The following is an 18,306-nucleotide window of genomic DNA, read 5'->3' as shown; positions in this document are numbered from 1 at the left end:
AGAACCTCTAGCCAGATGGATTATGGGAAGATGCAGTCCCTAACCACCAGGAGTCTCTAGCTTGTTTCTAAGTTAGGCAGTTGACATAATTTGATAAGTGCTCAGAGAATTCCTTGGATGACTTGAGTCTGGAGGGGTCAAAGAATAGGTTTTAGAAGGAAAAGATCTCCAGGGGAGAATGACACCCTGGTTCAGCTTGCTGAGCTATAGACTAAGGGTCTCTGGGGCTCCAGTTGGGCCATACTAGTGAGTGATGTAAAGTCCCCTACAATGTCTAGCAAGTCTTCTTAATCTCCTCACCTAAGAACAATAGCAAATATCCCAAAGCAACAGGATTTCAGGTGGCAGATTGGGGCACAAGGTACCAGCCCTGGTTGGCATGGAATTTACTTCAATCACACCATCTACCTTGGGCCTCATTAATGCCAATCTCTCCTGGCAGCTTGGAGGTGGGGGAGGGAAGGAAAGGTGGAGGATAGTTCTCAGGGCTCCCTGATTATCCACCTAGTGTGAGGGCAAGGGCAAGTGGCCCCACTGGCATGCTTGGAGGGGGCAGGAGCTGCTGGTGTTTACAAGATGACAGCCTTTGCTTCCCACTTGTCTGCAGCCTGTGGGTAAGAGCCCAGCCAGGGTCACAGTAACCCCAGAGAGCTTCAGTGGGCAGGGCACTGTGCCACTCATCAAATGAAACAGACACTTCTTTCTATACTGTAGAACAGAAAAAAGATATTTGTACATGGTACTGTAGGTCTCTTTGATGTATATGCTTATTTTTCTCCTGAAGTCTATAGTTCAACCCGTAACTTTCTTTTCTTTTCTTTTTTTTTGGTGAGGCAATTGGGGTTAAGTGACTTGCCCAGGGTCACACAGCTAGTAAGTGTCAAGTGTCTGAGGCTAGATTTGGACTCAGGTCCATCTGAATCCAGGGCCGGTGCTCTATCTACTGCACCACCTAGCTGCCCCCAACCTGTAACTTTCTGGGTTTTTTTTTTTTTTTTTTTTGGTGAGGCAATTGGGGTTAAGTGACTTGCCCAGGGTCACACACCTAGTAAGTGTCAAGTGTCTGAGGCCGGATTTGAACTCAGGTCCTTCTGAATTCAGGGCTGGTGCATTAACCACTGCACCATCTAGCTGCCCCCCAACCTGTAACTTTCAAAGCTATCCTGTTAGTCTGTGCTGCTTTCTCAGCTCCCTTCTATTCTCTTATCTATGATAAAAAATGATGCCTCCACCATCTTTTTGCTACCTCATCCCTATTCCCTTCCCACCCTTCCCTCTGGTGGATTTCATGACAACCCAGGGCTGGTATCTTGTGCCCCACCATCCTTTCATTCCCCCCACTGGAGAAAGAAGAGAAAAGACAAACCTTTTGTAACAAATAAGCAGAGTCAAGTAAAACAAATTTCCACATTGGCCACATCCAAACATACGTGCCTTATTCTGAATCCCAAGTGTATCACCTCTTAGTAACCCTGCTTCCTTTGGAATTCATTCAGATCATCGTGGGTTCCTCTGTAATTATTAACCAACTTGTTTTGTAAAGCACTTTAGCAGAAGTCCAGAGAGGGAAAGTAACTTGTCCAAGGTCACAAAGATTGTAAGGAGGAGCCTTGACACTTAGCCAGGCTCCTTCCAGCTTATTAGTGTCTTTACTAAAATATTTGCCCGGCATATTAAATGGGAGAATCAGGATCAGAGGGTCAGAGATTTTTAGAGATCATAGGAATCTTAGAGGGTGAGTCCAACTGCCTCATTTTAACAAATGGAGAAATTGAGGCACATACAGGTCAGGTGACTTACAGAGCTAGGATGTGTCCGAGGCAGGATTTGAATGCTAGTTTTCCTGACTCCAGGCTCTGTATTGTATCTACTGTGTCATGTAGCTGCCTTTGGGGTCAGGGGATAGTATACATACAACAGCTTCGGAGAGGCAGAAAATGCAAATGTTATAGTGTACATTTTAAAGGTGAGGGAACTAAGACAAAAGAGAGAGAGAATGACTTGGCCAAGGTCACAACTCAGATTTGTACCCTTCCCTTCTCTCAAGCCATAGCAGAGGCTCTTTCCAGTGTGTTACATCAGCCTCTGAGGAGCTGTCATTGAGAAGACAGCATGGTTTAGTGGAGAGAACACTGGATTTGCAGTCTGAGGATCTGGCTTCGAATCCTGACCCTTTGGCTTTGTACCTGCTTGACCTGGGGCAAATCACTGGCCCCCAAGGTCCTTTGCAGCTTTACGTTTTTATTCCTATTATCCTCATCTTGGTCTTAGAGAAAAATGATGGACCTCTTCTACCTCAATGTGCTCTAGAGTTTTCTCATCTGTATAATGGACCTTGTCATTCTTGCCCCTCCCTTATTCCGGGGGGGGGGGGAGATATAGGGTGTGAAGTAGACATGGTTAAACACCAAGAGCCTTGGCCCAGGGGACAGAATGCTTGGGTTCTAATCCAAATTTTGTCCCTTAGTTCTCTGTATTCCTTGGGCAAGATCCCTCTTGTCTCTGGCCCTGGGGTTTCTCATCAGACCAGGGGCCTCTCTCCTAAACAAAACTGCCTCTTTTCTGGCCGCCTTGTCCCTTCCCTCCCCACCAGCCGCTGCTGCCAGTGGGTAGGGAGCCTAATCTCCTGTCTTTCAGAGGTAGCCTCTTCCCTTGGGGTCTTGGCATTGCTGCTGGACACCTGTCCCCAGAGCTACTCCTGGCAGAAGCCAGCCTTTTTAGGGCTAGACATGCAGGGGTGTTACTCTGATTTATGGGGGCCATCTGATCACGCCTTGGGACCGAGCTGCCCATGAGCTCTGACAGGCTCTGGGAACGGTGGGGTGGCTGGGCTTTGCTCCAGTTCAGAACAATCCTCTCTGTGCCCCTGCAGTAGCTGGGCTGTATGTGTGCCCTGCTTAGTGGGGTGGGGGTGGAGATGGGGGGAAGATGGACAACTCCAAATACAGTCATTTCTCAGTTCATGGCACCAACCACATACTGTGGGGCAAAGACAGCAGAGATAATCCCAAACTGATGAATAATCCTAAAATAGCCACTCAAATGGGCAACTAGAGATGCTGTTTGTTGGGAAGAGCACTGAATACGAAGACCTGGATTTGAATCCTAGCTCAGAAATTTATTAGCGGCATAACCTTGGGCAAGTGATTAAGCCTCTTTACACCTCAATCTTCACATTTGTAAAGCAGAGATCATAATACCGATGCTCCCTACCTTACAGGGAAGATCAAATGTAATACCCCTGAAAAGCATTTTGTGTACTATCAATCAGCAAGTATTTAAGGGGCCTACTGTGTGGTAGATAACTGTACTAGACATTGCGGACCCAAAGACAGAGACCAGAATAATCCCTACCTTCAAGGAGTTTACCGTCCATATAGGCAGACAACATATACATAAACAAATATATGCACACAATATGCAAAATCAAGTCCAGGTAATTTTGGATGGGAGGCCCTAGCAGTTGGCAAGGATAGGACTGGGAAATCTAGACAGGGCTTCATCTTGGCCCAGTGTTTTCCCTGCATTCCTTCTAGTCCCAGTTGAAATCCCACCTTCTACTACCAGAAACCTTTTCCAGTCAACCTGTTAATTCTGGTGCCGTCCCTCTGGCGATTGGCTGCCATCCATCCTGTCTATAGCTTGTCTGTATGTGACTGTCTCCCCCAGGAGACTCTGAGCTCCTGGAGGGTCTGTCTTTTGTCTTTCTTTGTAGCCCTAGTGCTTGGCGCAGATGGCACTTAATGAATGGCTTTTGCCTGACTGACTTGTGTAGGAGATCAAATCTGAGCTGAACTTGAAGGAATTGAGGGGATCCAAGAAGGGCATGGGGACCAGTCTGGGCAAAGGCATGGAGATGGGATTGTAGGCATCTCTAAGGTCCCTTCCGGATCTAAATTCTATGACCTCTTGGAACTAAGTTTCCTCATCTATAGATGGGGGCAACTAGGGGGCAGGGTGCAGTGGATAAAGCACTGGCCATGGATTCAGGAGGACCTGAGTTCAAATCCAGCCTCAGACCCTTGACACTTACTAGCTGTGTGACCCTGGGCAAGTCACTTAACCCCAATTGCCACACACACACACACACACACACACACACACACACACACACACACACACACACACACACAAGAATTAAATGCTTGAACCTAAACCATCTCTGAGTTTTAGATACTAAAAAAGAGAAGGGGGAAGCTGGTTAAGAATTTAGGGTTGGGGGCAGCTAGATGGTGCAGTGGATAGAGCACTGGCCCTGGAGTCAGGAGGACTCGGGTTCAAATCAGGCCTCAGACACTTGACACTTACTAGCTGTGTGACCCTGAGCAAGTCACTTAACCCTCATTGCCTCACACACACACATACATACACACACACACACACACACACACACAAATAAATAAAAAAGAATTTAGGGTCAACTGCTGGGAAAATTTTAAGGCAAAGGTGAAACACCACCAAACTGGACAGCGTTAGCCCAGTCAGGAATGAAGATAAGGGCTGGGGTCATTCATTTCCCAGAGGATTATGTTTCCAGGGCTAAAGATCACCCTGAAGCTGCTGCAAGGCTGAAGGTCTGCTGTAGAGAAGTGTCAGGCCAGGCTGTCAGCCCCTAGCCCATGCAGGAGAGCTCTGGTGGGGATGCCACCACATAGGCTACTATGAGGGAGCCTGTCCACAGTGCAGAGGGGTCATTAGTATCTAAGACTCATCGACAGGAAGGTGGGCCTATGGCCACTCACCCTTCCCATTGTGAAGTACCCAGGTGACTCTAGGAATGTTCAGCAATCTGAGGCCCTATAGGAGGTCATCTGTGCTTCTCAAAAGGAGCCACGTGGTCTGGAGTTTTGAAAGAAATGAACGAAACTCATCTTAAGATGACTCTGAAAGACCTCTGCCAGGTGTAAGGTCTCTATCCATAGGCCACCCCAGCTCTGACAGCCTGTGTTCTAATGTTCTCTGTTCTAAGACTTTTCTAGTTTGGAGGTCCTCTGTTATCCTAGCTCTAAGGGTCTCCTTATACCAATCTGTCTAAAATCCCTTCTGGCTCCAAGGGTATTCTGAAACTTCATTTATCTCTGACATTCTATATTCTAACATTCTCTGTTCTGAGGTACCTTCCATTTCTAAGGATCTTCTAACATCTTCTGTTCTAATGCCCCTTCTAGCTCTGCCATCCTAAGTTCGTTCTTTCTTCTTCTTCTTCTTCTTCTTCTTCTTCTCCTCCTCCTCCTCCTCCTCCTCCTCCTCCTCCTCCTCCTCCTCCTCCTCCTCCTCCTCCTCCTCCTCCTCCTCCTTCTTCTTCTTCTTCTTCTTCTTCTTCTTCTTCTTCTTCTTCTTCTTCTTCTTCTTCTTCTTTTTCTTCTTCTTTTTGGTGAGGCAATTGGGGTTAAGTGACTTGCCCGGGGTCACACAGCTAGTAATGTCAAGTGTCTGAGGCCGGATTTGAACTCAGATACTCCTGACTCTAGGGCTGGTGCTCTATCCACTGTGCCACCTAGCTGCTCCACCCCCATGTTCTAATACTCTCTATTCTATGGCCCTTCCAGTTTTGAGGGTCCCTGTTCTAAAGTTCCTTCAGTTCTAAGCACCTTGGTTGTCCCATTCTCTATTATAGGTAATAAGGTTCTATGACTATGTTCTCTCTAACACCTAGAGAACAGCAGAGTTTCTTCCCTTAAGCAAGTGAAGGGATGATGACCTTGGAGGACTTTTGCCTTGTTGGCTCTTTGGGGGACATGGAGAGGGAAGGGTCAGGGGGAGCTGCATCCTCAGTCACTATTAAATGACTAGAGTTTTCCCAACCACCAAAACCCAACTTTCTTCTTCCTCTTCCCACTTGATCATATCTCCTCTAGACCTCCCTCCCTTCACTGTCTTGTCTCATCCCTATGAGCATAGAGGGTGAAAGGAGAGCACCCAATGGGGCTTTGCTTTCTCACCCCTTCCTCCTCAATGGTCCTTTTCCTGGCCCCTCTTCACCCTCCTTGCCTCCAGCTGAAAGCTTGGCATGGCTGTACCAAGAATGCCCAACTGTAAATAAACAGGAGTGCACAGTGACAGCCCTGGCTTAGGGGATTAGGAGGCTTGGTGACAGACAGCCCACCCCAAATGCAACCTCAGTTTAGGGGGTGACAGAGTCTGATAATTAAGAGAAGCTTGCTGACAAGGAGGCAGTGTGGTCCAGTGGAAAAGCCATAGGTGGTCTCTGAAGTCTGAAGATGTAGGTTCACATCTCAACTCTATCACCTGCTGATCACATAACTTTGGGGAAGGAGCTTTACCTCCCAGGGCTTTCCCTCTCTATATAATAAGGGGTTTGGACTAGATGCCCCGAATCTATTCCTATTCACATCTGACATTTTATGACATCGGCAACCACTCTCTCCACCTTAACTATGGAAGCTCCTTCGGCGTCCACAACTCTTGGTTCTTCTACTCCTCAGACAATTTCTTCTCAAACTCCTTCCATAGATGATTATATTCCTCCCATCCATGAAGTGTTGAGTCTTTTAAGGGCTCTCTCCTTATTCTCTTTGCTTCTCACTTTGTCTCATTTTCTTTCTCTCTGTCTCTTTCTCCATCTCAGTATCTCTCAACTTTCCTCCCTTTCTCACTCTCTCTCTCTCCCTCTCACTATCTCTCTCCAACTTCACTATCCCTTTCAACTTTTCTCTTTCTCTCTTTGTCTATCTCTCTTTCTCAACCTCACTATCTCTCAATCTCTCTCTCTTCAGCTCCCATTGGTTCAATTATTATCTCTGTGCTTCTAATCTTCCATGTTTACAAACTCAGGGTCATTATTCTTGCTCTGTTACTCTCCCTCACACCCAGCAAATCAGCCCAACACTGTCATTAACACCATTCCTGCCATCCTCCACCATGGTGAGATTCAAGTGAGATAATGGATGGGAAGCACTTTGCAAATCTTAAAGTACTATATAAATGCCAGTTATTATTATTATTATTATTTTTAGCCTCCAATCACCAGGCCTCCCAGACTTCTCAACTCTACCTTCCCAACATCTCTCACATCTGCTCTGTTTCTTTTTTCTCCCATCAAAGCACCCTTTTTCAGGGGCTCGTTTACCTCTCCTTTAAGTCATGGCTGGAGCCTCCTCATTGGTCTCCCTGCTTCTAGTCATTATCATCTCCAGTCCATCTTCCAGATGAGTATCCTCAGATATATGTCTGATCAAGTCACTCCCCTGCTCAACCCTCCCCCTCCCTTTTTGATAGCTCCTTGTTTCTTCCAGGTTAAAATTCAGACTCATGTTCGGATTTAAAGCCCTCCATCCTTTGGCTTCCACCCATCTTTCTAGTCTCATTTTATATTCTCTGACATCCACTCTCTGTCCCAATCAGACTGGTCTGCAAGGTGCTCCCCATAGACAGCATTCCCTTTTCCAGTGTCAGTGCCTTTGTCAGGTTGTCCTCCATGACTCAAGTGCACTCTCTGCTCATCTCCTCTTCAGAGAGTCCCTACCTTCCTTTTATTAAAAATTATTTTATTTTTGATTCATGCAACAAAACAAGCATTTCCATAATACAGTATAATAAAAAGGTGATTACACATGAAATTACAAATCTACCATGTATAACTTGATATTCCCTCCAATATACAACAGTTTTGTAAATTTCCCCACCTTTTTTCTTCTCTCAACCAGTCTTTTTTTAGGTCCTCTCAAATTGTCTTAGGGAGACAACTGCTTCACCCCTTTATTTTTGCTGCTCTGTGTTTATTTTGTGGCATTTTCCTGTCTATTTGTGAAGGAAATCTGGAGAGCCTGGAAATTTCTGATCTACTCTGCCATCTTCCCAAAATTCCCTCTACCTTCCTTTCAGGCATAACTCAGTTACCACTTTCTACACGAGACTTTTCCTTATTCCCCCAGTTATTAGCACTCTCTTCCTCTACTAATGATTTTGCAAATACTTATTGCATTTATTTTTCTGTGTCAATGTTATGATCTCCAATAGAATGTAAACTCCTTGAGGGCAGGTACTATCTTCTTTTGTCTTTATATCTCTAGTGCCTGGTACAATGCCTTTCACATTTTAATACGTGCTTAATGTGTAAATACCTGAATCGACGTCAGCAAAGGGGCTCTCCCTAAAACTCAAGGACCCCAGTTGGAGGAACCTCACCCTGGGGTCCTCTCCTGCGTGTGGGAAGGAACAATAGAGGCCCCAGTGCCCAGATACTCTTCCTCATGGCCTGGCCTCATGGGGAGGCCAGTTTTTCTGGAGCAGATTCCTATTCAGATACAGGTTGGATTAGATATGCTCTGGGCTCCCTTCCAAATTTAGGCTTCTGCCATATTAGTTTGGCCAGTTAATCAGTCAACAAGCATTTAGTAAGTACTTTGTGCCAGACGCTGTGCTAAGCACTGGGTATATGGTTCAAGAGTGTATTTCTGGGACCTTCATCATTTACCCCTGAGAAGGCGCCTGGTGAGTTTCTCCTCTGGCTGGTATATATTTGTATGCATGTCATGGGCAATACCGCCTTTCTTCCATCTAATATTTAGCAGGAGACAAGAAAAGTCATGGGACAGAGCAGGGGGACACCTCTCGATATCTTTAGGAGTCCTACTTTAGTTCCTGTCATCTCTAGCCTGGCCCCTATAGGCTGGGTTCCTTTTCTGCCTTTCATACATCTTCACACCCAAAGAAGAAAGGGGAAATGCATCAGTAGGGAGTGTCTAAACAACAAACCTGGGGGTGTACCACAGATTCTTCCAGGGCTCATAGAGGCTGAAGTCTAGGGAAGGATTCTGGGATAGGGGCCCTTGGTCAGAGTTCAGGAAAGATCACTAACATTATCCTTGTGGGGCTTTGAAATATTAGCTGCAGGGCAGCCTCAGGGGGCCAAGGTTCCCAGAATCACCTCTGTCTCCTATCCTCTCTAAGGGGTAAACCCTGGGTTTAAGCTGACCCTTTCCAGAGAAGTCACTTGGGATGCAGGGAAAAGAGAAGCTAGACTGAGGACAGGGAGAGAAGGATTGGGAGCAGAGGGAGTCAGGGAAGGCTAAGCTGGGGCCAAGGAGGACACAAGGAGGAACTGAAAGGAGAGGGGGTGAGTTGGAAAGCTGGGGTGAATGGCATAAGGGAAAGAGATGAAATTGGGGCAGCAGTGAGGGAAGTTGTTTGCAGGAAAGGGACAGAAAAAAGGAGGGAAGAGATGGGAAAAGTGGCGAAAGGAGGGAGGAGGGAAGAGAGGAATAGTGTGGGAACAGGAGATGCCCAAAAGGGAGAAAAAAGCAGAGAAAAAACTAGGGAAAGACAGAGGAAGGAGGGAGAAGTAGGAGGGGGGTTGGTACAGAGGTAAGAACTATATATAGGGTAAGAAGCTTGGGGCTATGGAGAAGTAAGGGGGGAAAAGGAAATGGGCTAGGGCAGAAAGAGGAAGAGGAGTTTGGTAGCGCAGACTGAAGTCTGTATTAGGGCAGATAAAGAATTGTACTGGGGCAGAGAGGAGCAGAGGAGAGAGTGAGGAGGGGTGAGATGGGAGCCGAAAGGGTGGGAACAACGCAGGGGGCTGGGGTGGGGGAGAGACCGGGGTTGGGACAGAGAAAACTGTGAAGACAGAGAGGGGAGGAGACTGGGATGGGGAAAGACGATGGGTGGGATCGGGATGGGGTCAGTCAGTAAATATTTCTTACGCACCTACTATGTCCCAGGCACTGTGCTAAACGCTGAGGATAAAGGGAACGCAAAGGAGAGTTCCTGATCGACCGACATATGTTGGGACCAACGATAAGCAGAAGAGGGGTGCGGGAAATTGGGATGGAGACAGAGAAGAGGTATTTGAGGATTTGCGGTGGTGGAGACGGGAGCGAGAGCAAAAAGGAGCCGGGACAATAGAAGAGGCAGGGGTGGGGAGAGGGGGCTCATTGGCCCAGGCAGAGGCCGGACGGGAGGGAGCTTCCAGAGCTGAGGCGAGGGTACCGGAGAGGGTCTCCATGGGGAAGGAAGAGGGTGGACAGGGGCAGAGAGCGGGGCTCCGCCAGAGCCGGTGCTGGGAGAGGCCGTGACTAGGCAGCCGCAGGGAGGCGGGAGGCTGACTGTGCGCGTGCCCGGAGCCCTCCCGGTGCGGATGCGGGTGCGGGTGTCTGGGCAGCCCGCTCTCACCTGTAGACATCGACCCAGAGCCGAGTGCCCAGCACACACACCGCCTCGATGCGGTTCCCATATTGTAGGCGCACGGTCCGCTCCTGAGGCATCCTCCAAGCTCTCGCTCCTGGGAGTCGGGTCCGGGGTCCTGCGTGCTGCGTCCGCCACCTGCTTCAGGTGAACCAGCGCCAGCAGATGTCCACAGGGCCACAGCGCGTAGCCTTATCCAAAGACAGGCTGGGGGCGGGGCCCCCACCACATCTCCCGCCTCATTGGTGGTCAGACTTGGTTCCAGCCCCTGGGGGGAGGGGGTGAGCCCGAAGAGTCCCACTGGTCTCCGCAGCTCAGTTGCTCTGGCTACCTTCCATCAGCCCATCCTCGGCTTCGGGTGTAGGGCAGCTTCTCTAGGGGGAGCTTGGCTTGGGGGTTGGAGCGGGGCTATGCGTGTGCTCACACACTATCCACGGGGCCCCAACATTTTCATCTCCAGCGCTCTCTCCATTTCTGCCACCAACACTCAAACCACACAACATCAACCCATTCATACCGGCACCCACATCCTTCCTTCCTTTCTCCTGTTATTGTTTCCTCCCCTCCCTCAATAATTGTTCTGCAACAACAAATTTAAAAGAACTTTTTGCTGACCCAGCAATACTACATTATTAGGTCTGTTTCCCAAGGTGATCAAGGAAAAAGGAAAAGAATTTATATATTCTAAAATATTTATAACAGCTCTTTATGGTGGCAAAGAATTTGAAATTGAGGTGATGCCCATCAATTGGAGAATGGTTGAATAAGCTGTGATATATGATTGTGATGAAATACCACCGTGCTGTAAGAAATGATGAGCAAGTTGATTTTAGAAAAAACATGAAAAGATTTGCATGAAATAATGCGGAGTAAGCCAAGAGAACGTTGTATATGGTAACAGCAATACGGTTTGAAGAGTAACTGTTAATGTCTAAGCTATTCTGAGTCATTCGAACTGAGTCATATCAACTACAAAGGACCTATGAAAGAAAATGTGTGTCGAATGTTGGTCTTTTGTTGTTGTTGTTGTTTTGTTTTACAGGGCAATGAGGGTTAAGTGATTTGCCCAGGGTCACAGAGCTTGTAAGTGTCAAGTGTCTGAGGGCAGATTTGAACTAAGGTCCTCCTGAATCCAGGGCCAGTGCTTTATCCACTGTGCCACCTAGCTGCCCCCAAATGTTGGTCTTTAATGTAGGGTTGGGAGGAAGGGAGGGAGGAAGACAACTCAGAACTCACAGTGAAACAAAAATTAAAGAAATAAAAGAACGTTGGCTACTCTCTCATCTGCTGGTTTATAAAGGGCTAATGGAAGGACTAGAATTAGTAATCTGTTAAGATTGGAATAAAAGAAAATAGAATGTCAGATCTGGGAGGGACCTTAGAGCATAGACTGTCAGAGCTGGAAGAGATCTTAGAAGAGAGGATGGCAGAGTAGGAAGGGACCTTAGAACATAGAATGTCAGAGCTGGAACAGAGTTTATGTTCATACACTGTCAGAGTTGGATGGGATCTTATGAGAGAGAATGTCAGAGCAGGAAAAGGTCTTAGAACAGACAATGCCAGAGAGGTGAGGGATCTTAGAACATAGTAGATCAGAGCTGGGAGGAATTTTAGAACACAGAATGTCAGTCCAATTTCTCTATTTTATTCTTAATGATGGCTAGCATCTATAGAGCATTTTACATTTGTTAGCTCATTTTAGTCTCATAACTCTGTGGGAAGGTGTTATTTATTATCTCCATTTTACAGCTAATGAAATCGAGGCACAAAGTTATGTGCCTAGAGTCACATAACTAGTAAATGTCTGAGGCAGGATGTGAACTCGAGCCAGCCTGACTTTAAGGCCACCCAGTTGCCCCTAATAAGGAACGTGAAACCCGATTGTGTGTGTGTGTGTGTGTGTGTGTGTGTGAAGGTGACTTGCTTAAAGTGACCTGGTTAACTAGTGACAAAGCAGGACCTAAAATCCCAGGATTCCTAAACTCCTATTGCAGTTCCCTTTTCCCTACTAGACTCATAGGTTAGAGCTGGAAGGGACCTTGGAGATTATATAATTCAACTCCCATATTTTACAGATGAAGAAACTGAGGCCAAGAAAAGTTAAATTCCTTGCCTAAGGTCCCACAGGTAGTGAACCTCAGGGTAGGGATTCTAACCTACACCCACTAACTCCAAATCCAAATTCATTTTCCACTCTACCACGCTGCCTTCACTAAAGAGTTAACTCTATAGACTAATGAAGGCTTAACAATCCCTGTCTTCTGATAAACTATACTTGGTATATTTCTTTTTCTTTTTCAAGGGATGTGTAGATTCCTGGATTTGTTCAACTGGAAACTATTCTTGTGACATCCTTCCTGCCGGCAACCCCTTCCCCCTTTAGGGTTAAAAACGCCATTTATTGATTGTTTTTCATGCCACAGTGTTTTCATGATATACCTTCTGCACTCTGAATGTTCTCTTGTATCCCAAAACCAAACCAAACCAAACCAAAAACCAATTGGGCAAAACCAGCCTACAGAGCATCCACACCAGATGGTGTGCACACCATTTCCTACTTACTTTCCTCTCACCCTTCTACTAAGAGGAGGGGAGCCAATTTCATCAGCCGTGGTCTGAGAACAAGATTGCTCATTTATACTTAAAATTCTTCAAACTGCTATCTCCCACATCCTGCTTCCTGGAAAGAGGGACTGAGTCTCCAAGTCTCCTGAATCAGATTTTCTGGCAGGCTAAGCTCCATCATTACCTTCCAGGAAGGCTGATCCCACCAGGACTCTGGTAGCCAATAAAGACCAGTGACCAGGCTGGGGAGGGCAGGAGACAGGGCATAATATGAGCCGTGGATGGATTTCTCAGGTCTTCCTTGAGCTCCAGGCTAGTACTCTGCATACCTTAGTCCAGACTCCCATCCCACATTCCCCAGAGTTGGAAGGGATGGCACAAACCATCTACACCTACTGGTAGCTGAAAAAGAATACCATTTCCAGAGGCTCAAAGGTTGCTGGCAGAGCCCCCAGCTAGAACCAGAACCAGATTAAAATGCTATTAGGAAATGTTTAATAAAATGAATAAACATGCATAGATAATGTTATATGATCTTCCAAGTCAATATGCAGCATTCAGGGACACCCTTACTCTACAACGTCCGAGTCAAGTGGGCATCCACACTCTATTTGAAGACCTCTAGTGAAGTCCTCTGGTGATGGGGAGCTCACTACCCCCTGAGGCAGCCCATTTCACTTTTGGCCAGTTCTGATTATTGGGAAGTTTTTCCTTACATCGAACCTAAATTGACCTCTCTGAAACTTTACCTATTGCTAGTTCTGTGCTCTGACTGATAACCACACTTAGAAACATGGAATCTTAGAGGTGGACAGATCAGCTACCTTAGCCACCCACCCAACCCAGGAATTTTCTTTAATGGATCTCTGACAGGTGGTCAACTTGTTGATTGGTCTGTACTAAGTAGCATTGAAAGGAGATTAAAATATCACTTGTCCTGGGAATGAGGGCAAAATGCCAAGATTGGAACTCAGTGCGGAGGAGAAGCTCAGTCAGGGAGACGAGGGCTCATTGAGGGAAAGGGGGCTCAGGGTGAGCAACTGGGTTCAGTGAGGACATGGGCTTCAGTGAGGGCACTGGCCTTAAAAAAAAAAAAAGATGCTCAGTCAGAAGATAGGAGATGGAAGCTCAATGAGGTGAATAGGGGCTCAGTGGGAGATGTGGGTTCACAGTGAAAGGATGGGAGCTCAGCATGGAGGTAGAGCGTTCATCATAGGGAGCTCAATGAGGGGATCAGAGCTCGTCAAGGGAGTTGGGAAGTCCAGTGTGGGGATAAGGATCCATTAAAGAAATGGGATGCTCAGGCAGAGGGACAGGGGCATAGGGAAGGGATGGGAGCTCACTGAAAATAGTGGGATTCAGTAAGGAGATGGGGAGGGTCAGAGAAGAGAAGGGGGGTGGGGTGGGGATCAGTATCAGGGGTGGAGCTCTGGAATAGAGTTCTATCCCAGATTAGTCTTCTTAAGGCCAGCTCTGTGATATCCTGACGGCAAACTTGTTGTTGAAAAGGAGTGTGACAGGTGGGGACTCTGGACACTGCTGGGTGGGGAGACAGACAGGAATGTGGGAAGAAGAATGACCCTGATGAGAGCTGCACTCCAGCCAAGGCATCCCAGAAACTCAGTTCTGGTCTCATGATCCTCAAGGGCATGAATTCTAAAGACTTTAGTAATGGAGCAGTAATAGTGGGAGGACTGCCTGCTGATTGGTTCTAAAGTGCTTGTCTTTTCCCCAATTAGGAGAAAGCAGAGCCCTCTGGGGCTAGGAAGCTTACCGAGTTCCTCTCACCTTAGTACCTTACCCCCAAGCGGCAGAATGTTACAGCTAGAAGTGACCTCATAGAATCAATGCCTGGAACATAGTAGGTGCTTAATGAATGTTTAGTTGTTGATTCATTTATCTAGCCTAATTCTCTCATTTTACAGTAGAGGAAACTGAGGCTCAGGGGAAGGGAAGTCACTTACTGTAGGTGCCACAGGCTAGTAAGTGCAGAAATCTGAAGGACAATTGGGCAAGAAAAGATACATAATTTTTCTTTCAGAGGCTCTCAGATGCCACAAAGGGCACGGGTGCCCATTTATCTTGCTTATTGTCCCTACCCAGAAAATATAGAACACTGTCCTGTGTATTGTCACTAACTTGAATCCCTTTCAACTACGTAGTCCACGAAATGCAAAGAAGAGAAACTTTGTTCACAGGTCATTGAAAAAAAATAGGACTCTCACCAACAGTCGCAAAGAAAAAAATGATGACTGTGCGTATCCCTTCCCCAGGGATCTTTATAGCCTCAATCACATATTCATTTACTAGGGCTCTGCTCCTAGGAGACCATTGCTTCTGGTGAGCCCCAGTGTAGATCAGCTATCTCTCCTCCTACACAACGTCGGGGCTACTGACTCAACCTGTGCAGTTCTTCTAACCTTTCTAAGCAAGCAGTGGCTTTGCCCGAAATTTACCCAAACTCTCAGCAGGTGACACTGCTAACCCTTTTTTCAGAGTGGATGATGGTGGTGGTGGTGGTGGGGTTGGGCTACTTTTTATGGTCTCTGTCTCAGTACTTTGGGGCTGGAGTATTTCAGAATTTTTCTGTCATAGAGATTCAGTACCTCCTTGCACAACAATTAATGATGCTAATGCTGATGCTGGCTACCCTGGACAAATCCTTAACTTCTGTTTGCCTCAGTTTCCTATTCTGTAAAAAGGGCATAATAAGACCTCCTCTATTCCAGGATTGTTGTGAGGATCACATGAGATTATTGTATAGTGCTTAGCACAATGCTGGAGAAGGAAATCTCAAACCACTATAGTATCTTTGCTAAGAAAACTCCAAATGGGGTCATGAAGAGGTGGATGCAACTGAAATGACTGAACAACAACAAGAAATAGCACAGTGCCAGGCCTATAGCAAGAGTTATATAAAGGTGTGTATATTATATATGTGTAGATAACATATATCTATACACATACTTATATATGCATATGCAAATGTTATATATGTAACATCTATATAGTCAGTGCTATATATGTTAGCTGTTGTTGTCCGGGTCAGATAAGAGGTCTTCTACTCTGGAACCTACTTATCCTTTGTGCTAGAAGAGAGGAGGGAAGAAAAAAAGAGAACTGTCTCTGCTAGAGATAGCACTGGGGGTCATGGGAGGTAATGTGATGTAACATATAGAGGGCTGTGCCTGGAGTCAAAGAACCTGGGAATTCATCCCAGTTCTGCTACTAATCAGCAGGGCCACCTTGGGGAAGTCACTTGGGAAAGCCTCAGTTTCCTCATCTGTAAAATTCTGTGATTCTCTGAGGGAGTCTGATGAGATGATCTCTGAGGTCTCTTTCAGCCTGAAATCTAGTGATTCTAAGAATTGGCTTCTTACCTTAGTCCCAGGTCCTGACTAGCAAGGCATGCTCTTGTCCATTCATTGGACAAATATTTACTAAGCTCTAACATGCAAGGCCTTGTGGGTGATAGAAAACAGAGTAAAACAGGTAGAGCTAATAGTTTAGCAGGGGAAAGGAGAGATAAAAATACAGGCAATTATGTCTAAGTGAATCCTGGCATTAAAGGTCCCTCCAGACCTTAGGGATCAGGGGATCCAGCCTCCTCATTCGAAAGAGAAAGAAACTGATGCTGGTAGACATTGAATGACTCCTGGTCAGACGGTCAGTTAGTCAGAGAAATGGATTCAAACCATATTCTCTCTCTCTTTTGGTGAGGCAATCGGGGTTAAGTGACTTGCCCAGGGTCACACAGCTAGTAAGTGTCAAGTGTCTGAGGCCAGATTTGAACTCAGGTCCTCCTGAATCCAGGGCCAGTGCTAAACCATATTATCTTAAGATTCCAGGTTCACGGCTGGACCTTTCTGAGTTCCATTGTCTCCTGGGCAATCTCTTCATCACTACTTTGGGTTCCCAGAACCTATGGTGATTTCATTTCCTTTTTGGATGAAGACAAAAGGAATAAAGAAGGCGAATCTGCTAAAGAAAAGACAAAATTCGAAGACATCCAAACAGGAGATCGAAGTGATTTTTGTATTATCTGGAATTTCATGTCATCTGGGGTATGGTTTTCTTTGTAGAGAGAATCAGAGTCGATACTAAGTTGTTTAAAATGATTTCTTTACTGCGAATGACTTCACTATTCTCAGCAAGACAATGATCGAAGACAATCCCAAAGGACTAATGATGAAACATACTATCCACCTCCAGAGAAAGAACTGATGTTGATGGAACACAGACTGAAGCAGGCTATTTTTCACTTTCTTTCATTTTTTATTTTCTTTCAGTTTTCTTATACAACATGACTAATGTGGCAATGTTTTACAGAATTGCACATGTATAACCTATATCTGATTGCTTACCGCCTCAGGGAGGAAGGGAGGGATAAAATGTGGAACTCAATACTTTAAATAAAAATGTTTATTATAAAAAATAAAATAACATTATTTCTTTGACTCTTTACATATTTCTCTCCCGGGTTGCAGAGCAGTGCCAACCTGCATTGGTAGAGGGAATTTCCTTACCAGGAAGTGCTGGAGAGAGCACCCATTGTTAAATTTCCATTGTGAGAATTTACACTTCAGAATTAGGCAATAAACTATAAACCAGGGCTGAATGAATTGTTTTGTTGGTTGTCTAGGCTTAAGAAAGTGTTAATAATGCAGGCTAAACTTAAAAGCATGTGATTTATTATTTTTTTTGGTAGAGAGCCTGGTTGTTAAATATTTACCATCACACCCCTGGAATTGCTCTATAAACATTGTTTGAGCTCAGAGAGAGTGCAGTAGAAGGCTAAGGGAATGAGGTTATTACCAGATTGGAGATCTAGTGATTGCATACTAACAACAACAATAGTTGGCATTTAGATAGTGGCTCTTTAAGGTCTGCAAAGTGCTTTATATTCATTCTCTCATTCTAGCCTCACAACACACCTGCCTCTACTGATGAAATCATAAAGTCTCTGTATTCTATGTATTTATTTAAAAAAATTTGTATTGTTACAGTGTTTCCTCAGCAGGAGTTCCCTTCACCAATGAAATCGCAGGTTTAATCTCCCCACCCCTCCTCCTCCCAATACATATGAACCAATCAGTCACTAAGCATATATTAAGCAAATCCAAAATCCTTGTCTCGGAAGAATACGGGATGTGTGTGGGGGAGTAGCAGGGAATAAAACATTTTCAAAGAGAAGTGAATGCAAGATCTATACAAAATGATCTTGTGGGAGTGGAGGAGGACTAATTACTAGGGGAATCAGCAAAGGTCTTGGAGGGAACTAGGAACTGGAAGAGCTGGAGGTGAGGAGGAGGGAGAGTAAGTACAAGATGTTGTATTGATTAGGAAAAAGAATTGGACTCAGGAGACCAAACCATAGGCTTAAAGTCTCTCTTCCAACAAGGTGTCGCTCATACATAGGTAGAGTTATATGTGCTTGGGCTGTGTAATAAAGAGATATGCCCCAGCTCACAAGTTGTGTAGGTAAATGTAATCTAGGATCTGGTCCGACTTGTCTCCTGCCTTTGTGAAAAGAAAGAGGAGGGCAGCTAGGTGGCGCAGTGGATAAAACACTGGCCTTGGATTCAGAAGGACCTG

At 45.8% G+C, this 18,306-nt stretch overlaps 1 protein-coding gene and 1 long non-coding RNA gene across 3 annotated transcripts in view; one reads left to right on the top strand and one right to left on the bottom strand.

The window, feature by feature from the left end:
- PADI2 (peptidyl arginine deiminase 2) overlaps nt 1–10,406 on the bottom strand; it is a 69,514-nt gene extending 59,108 nt beyond the window's left edge. Inside the window, exon 1 of one of the 2 annotated variants that reach the window (XM_043993292.1) lies at nt 10,135–10,406. In XM_043993292.1, the coding sequence (XP_043849227.1) occupies nt 10,135–10,226 (92 nt within the window). In that variant the 5' untranslated portion in view covers nt 10,227–10,406. The remainder of the gene's footprint in view (nt 1–10,134) is intronic. The other variant, XM_043993291.1, reaches the window with a different exon arrangement.
- LOC122747062 lies at nt 9,021–16,924 on the top strand. Its single transcript, XR_006355605.1, has 3 exons — nt 9,021–9,079; nt 9,684–9,806; nt 16,553–16,924. It is a non-coding gene; the product is annotated as an uncharacterized LOC122747062 (long non-coding RNA).
- Nucleotides 16,925–18,306: the final 1,382 nt, after the last annotated feature.

The sequence above is a fragment of the Dromiciops gliroides genome, chromosome 3 (assembly GCF_019393635.1).
Source record: "Dromiciops gliroides isolate mDroGli1 chromosome 3, mDroGli1.pri, whole genome shotgun sequence".
In the NCBI taxonomy this organism is placed as follows: Eukaryota; Metazoa; Chordata; class Mammalia; order Microbiotheria; family Microbiotheriidae; genus Dromiciops; species Dromiciops gliroides.
This window is presented reverse-complemented; position numbering and strand designations above follow the sequence as displayed.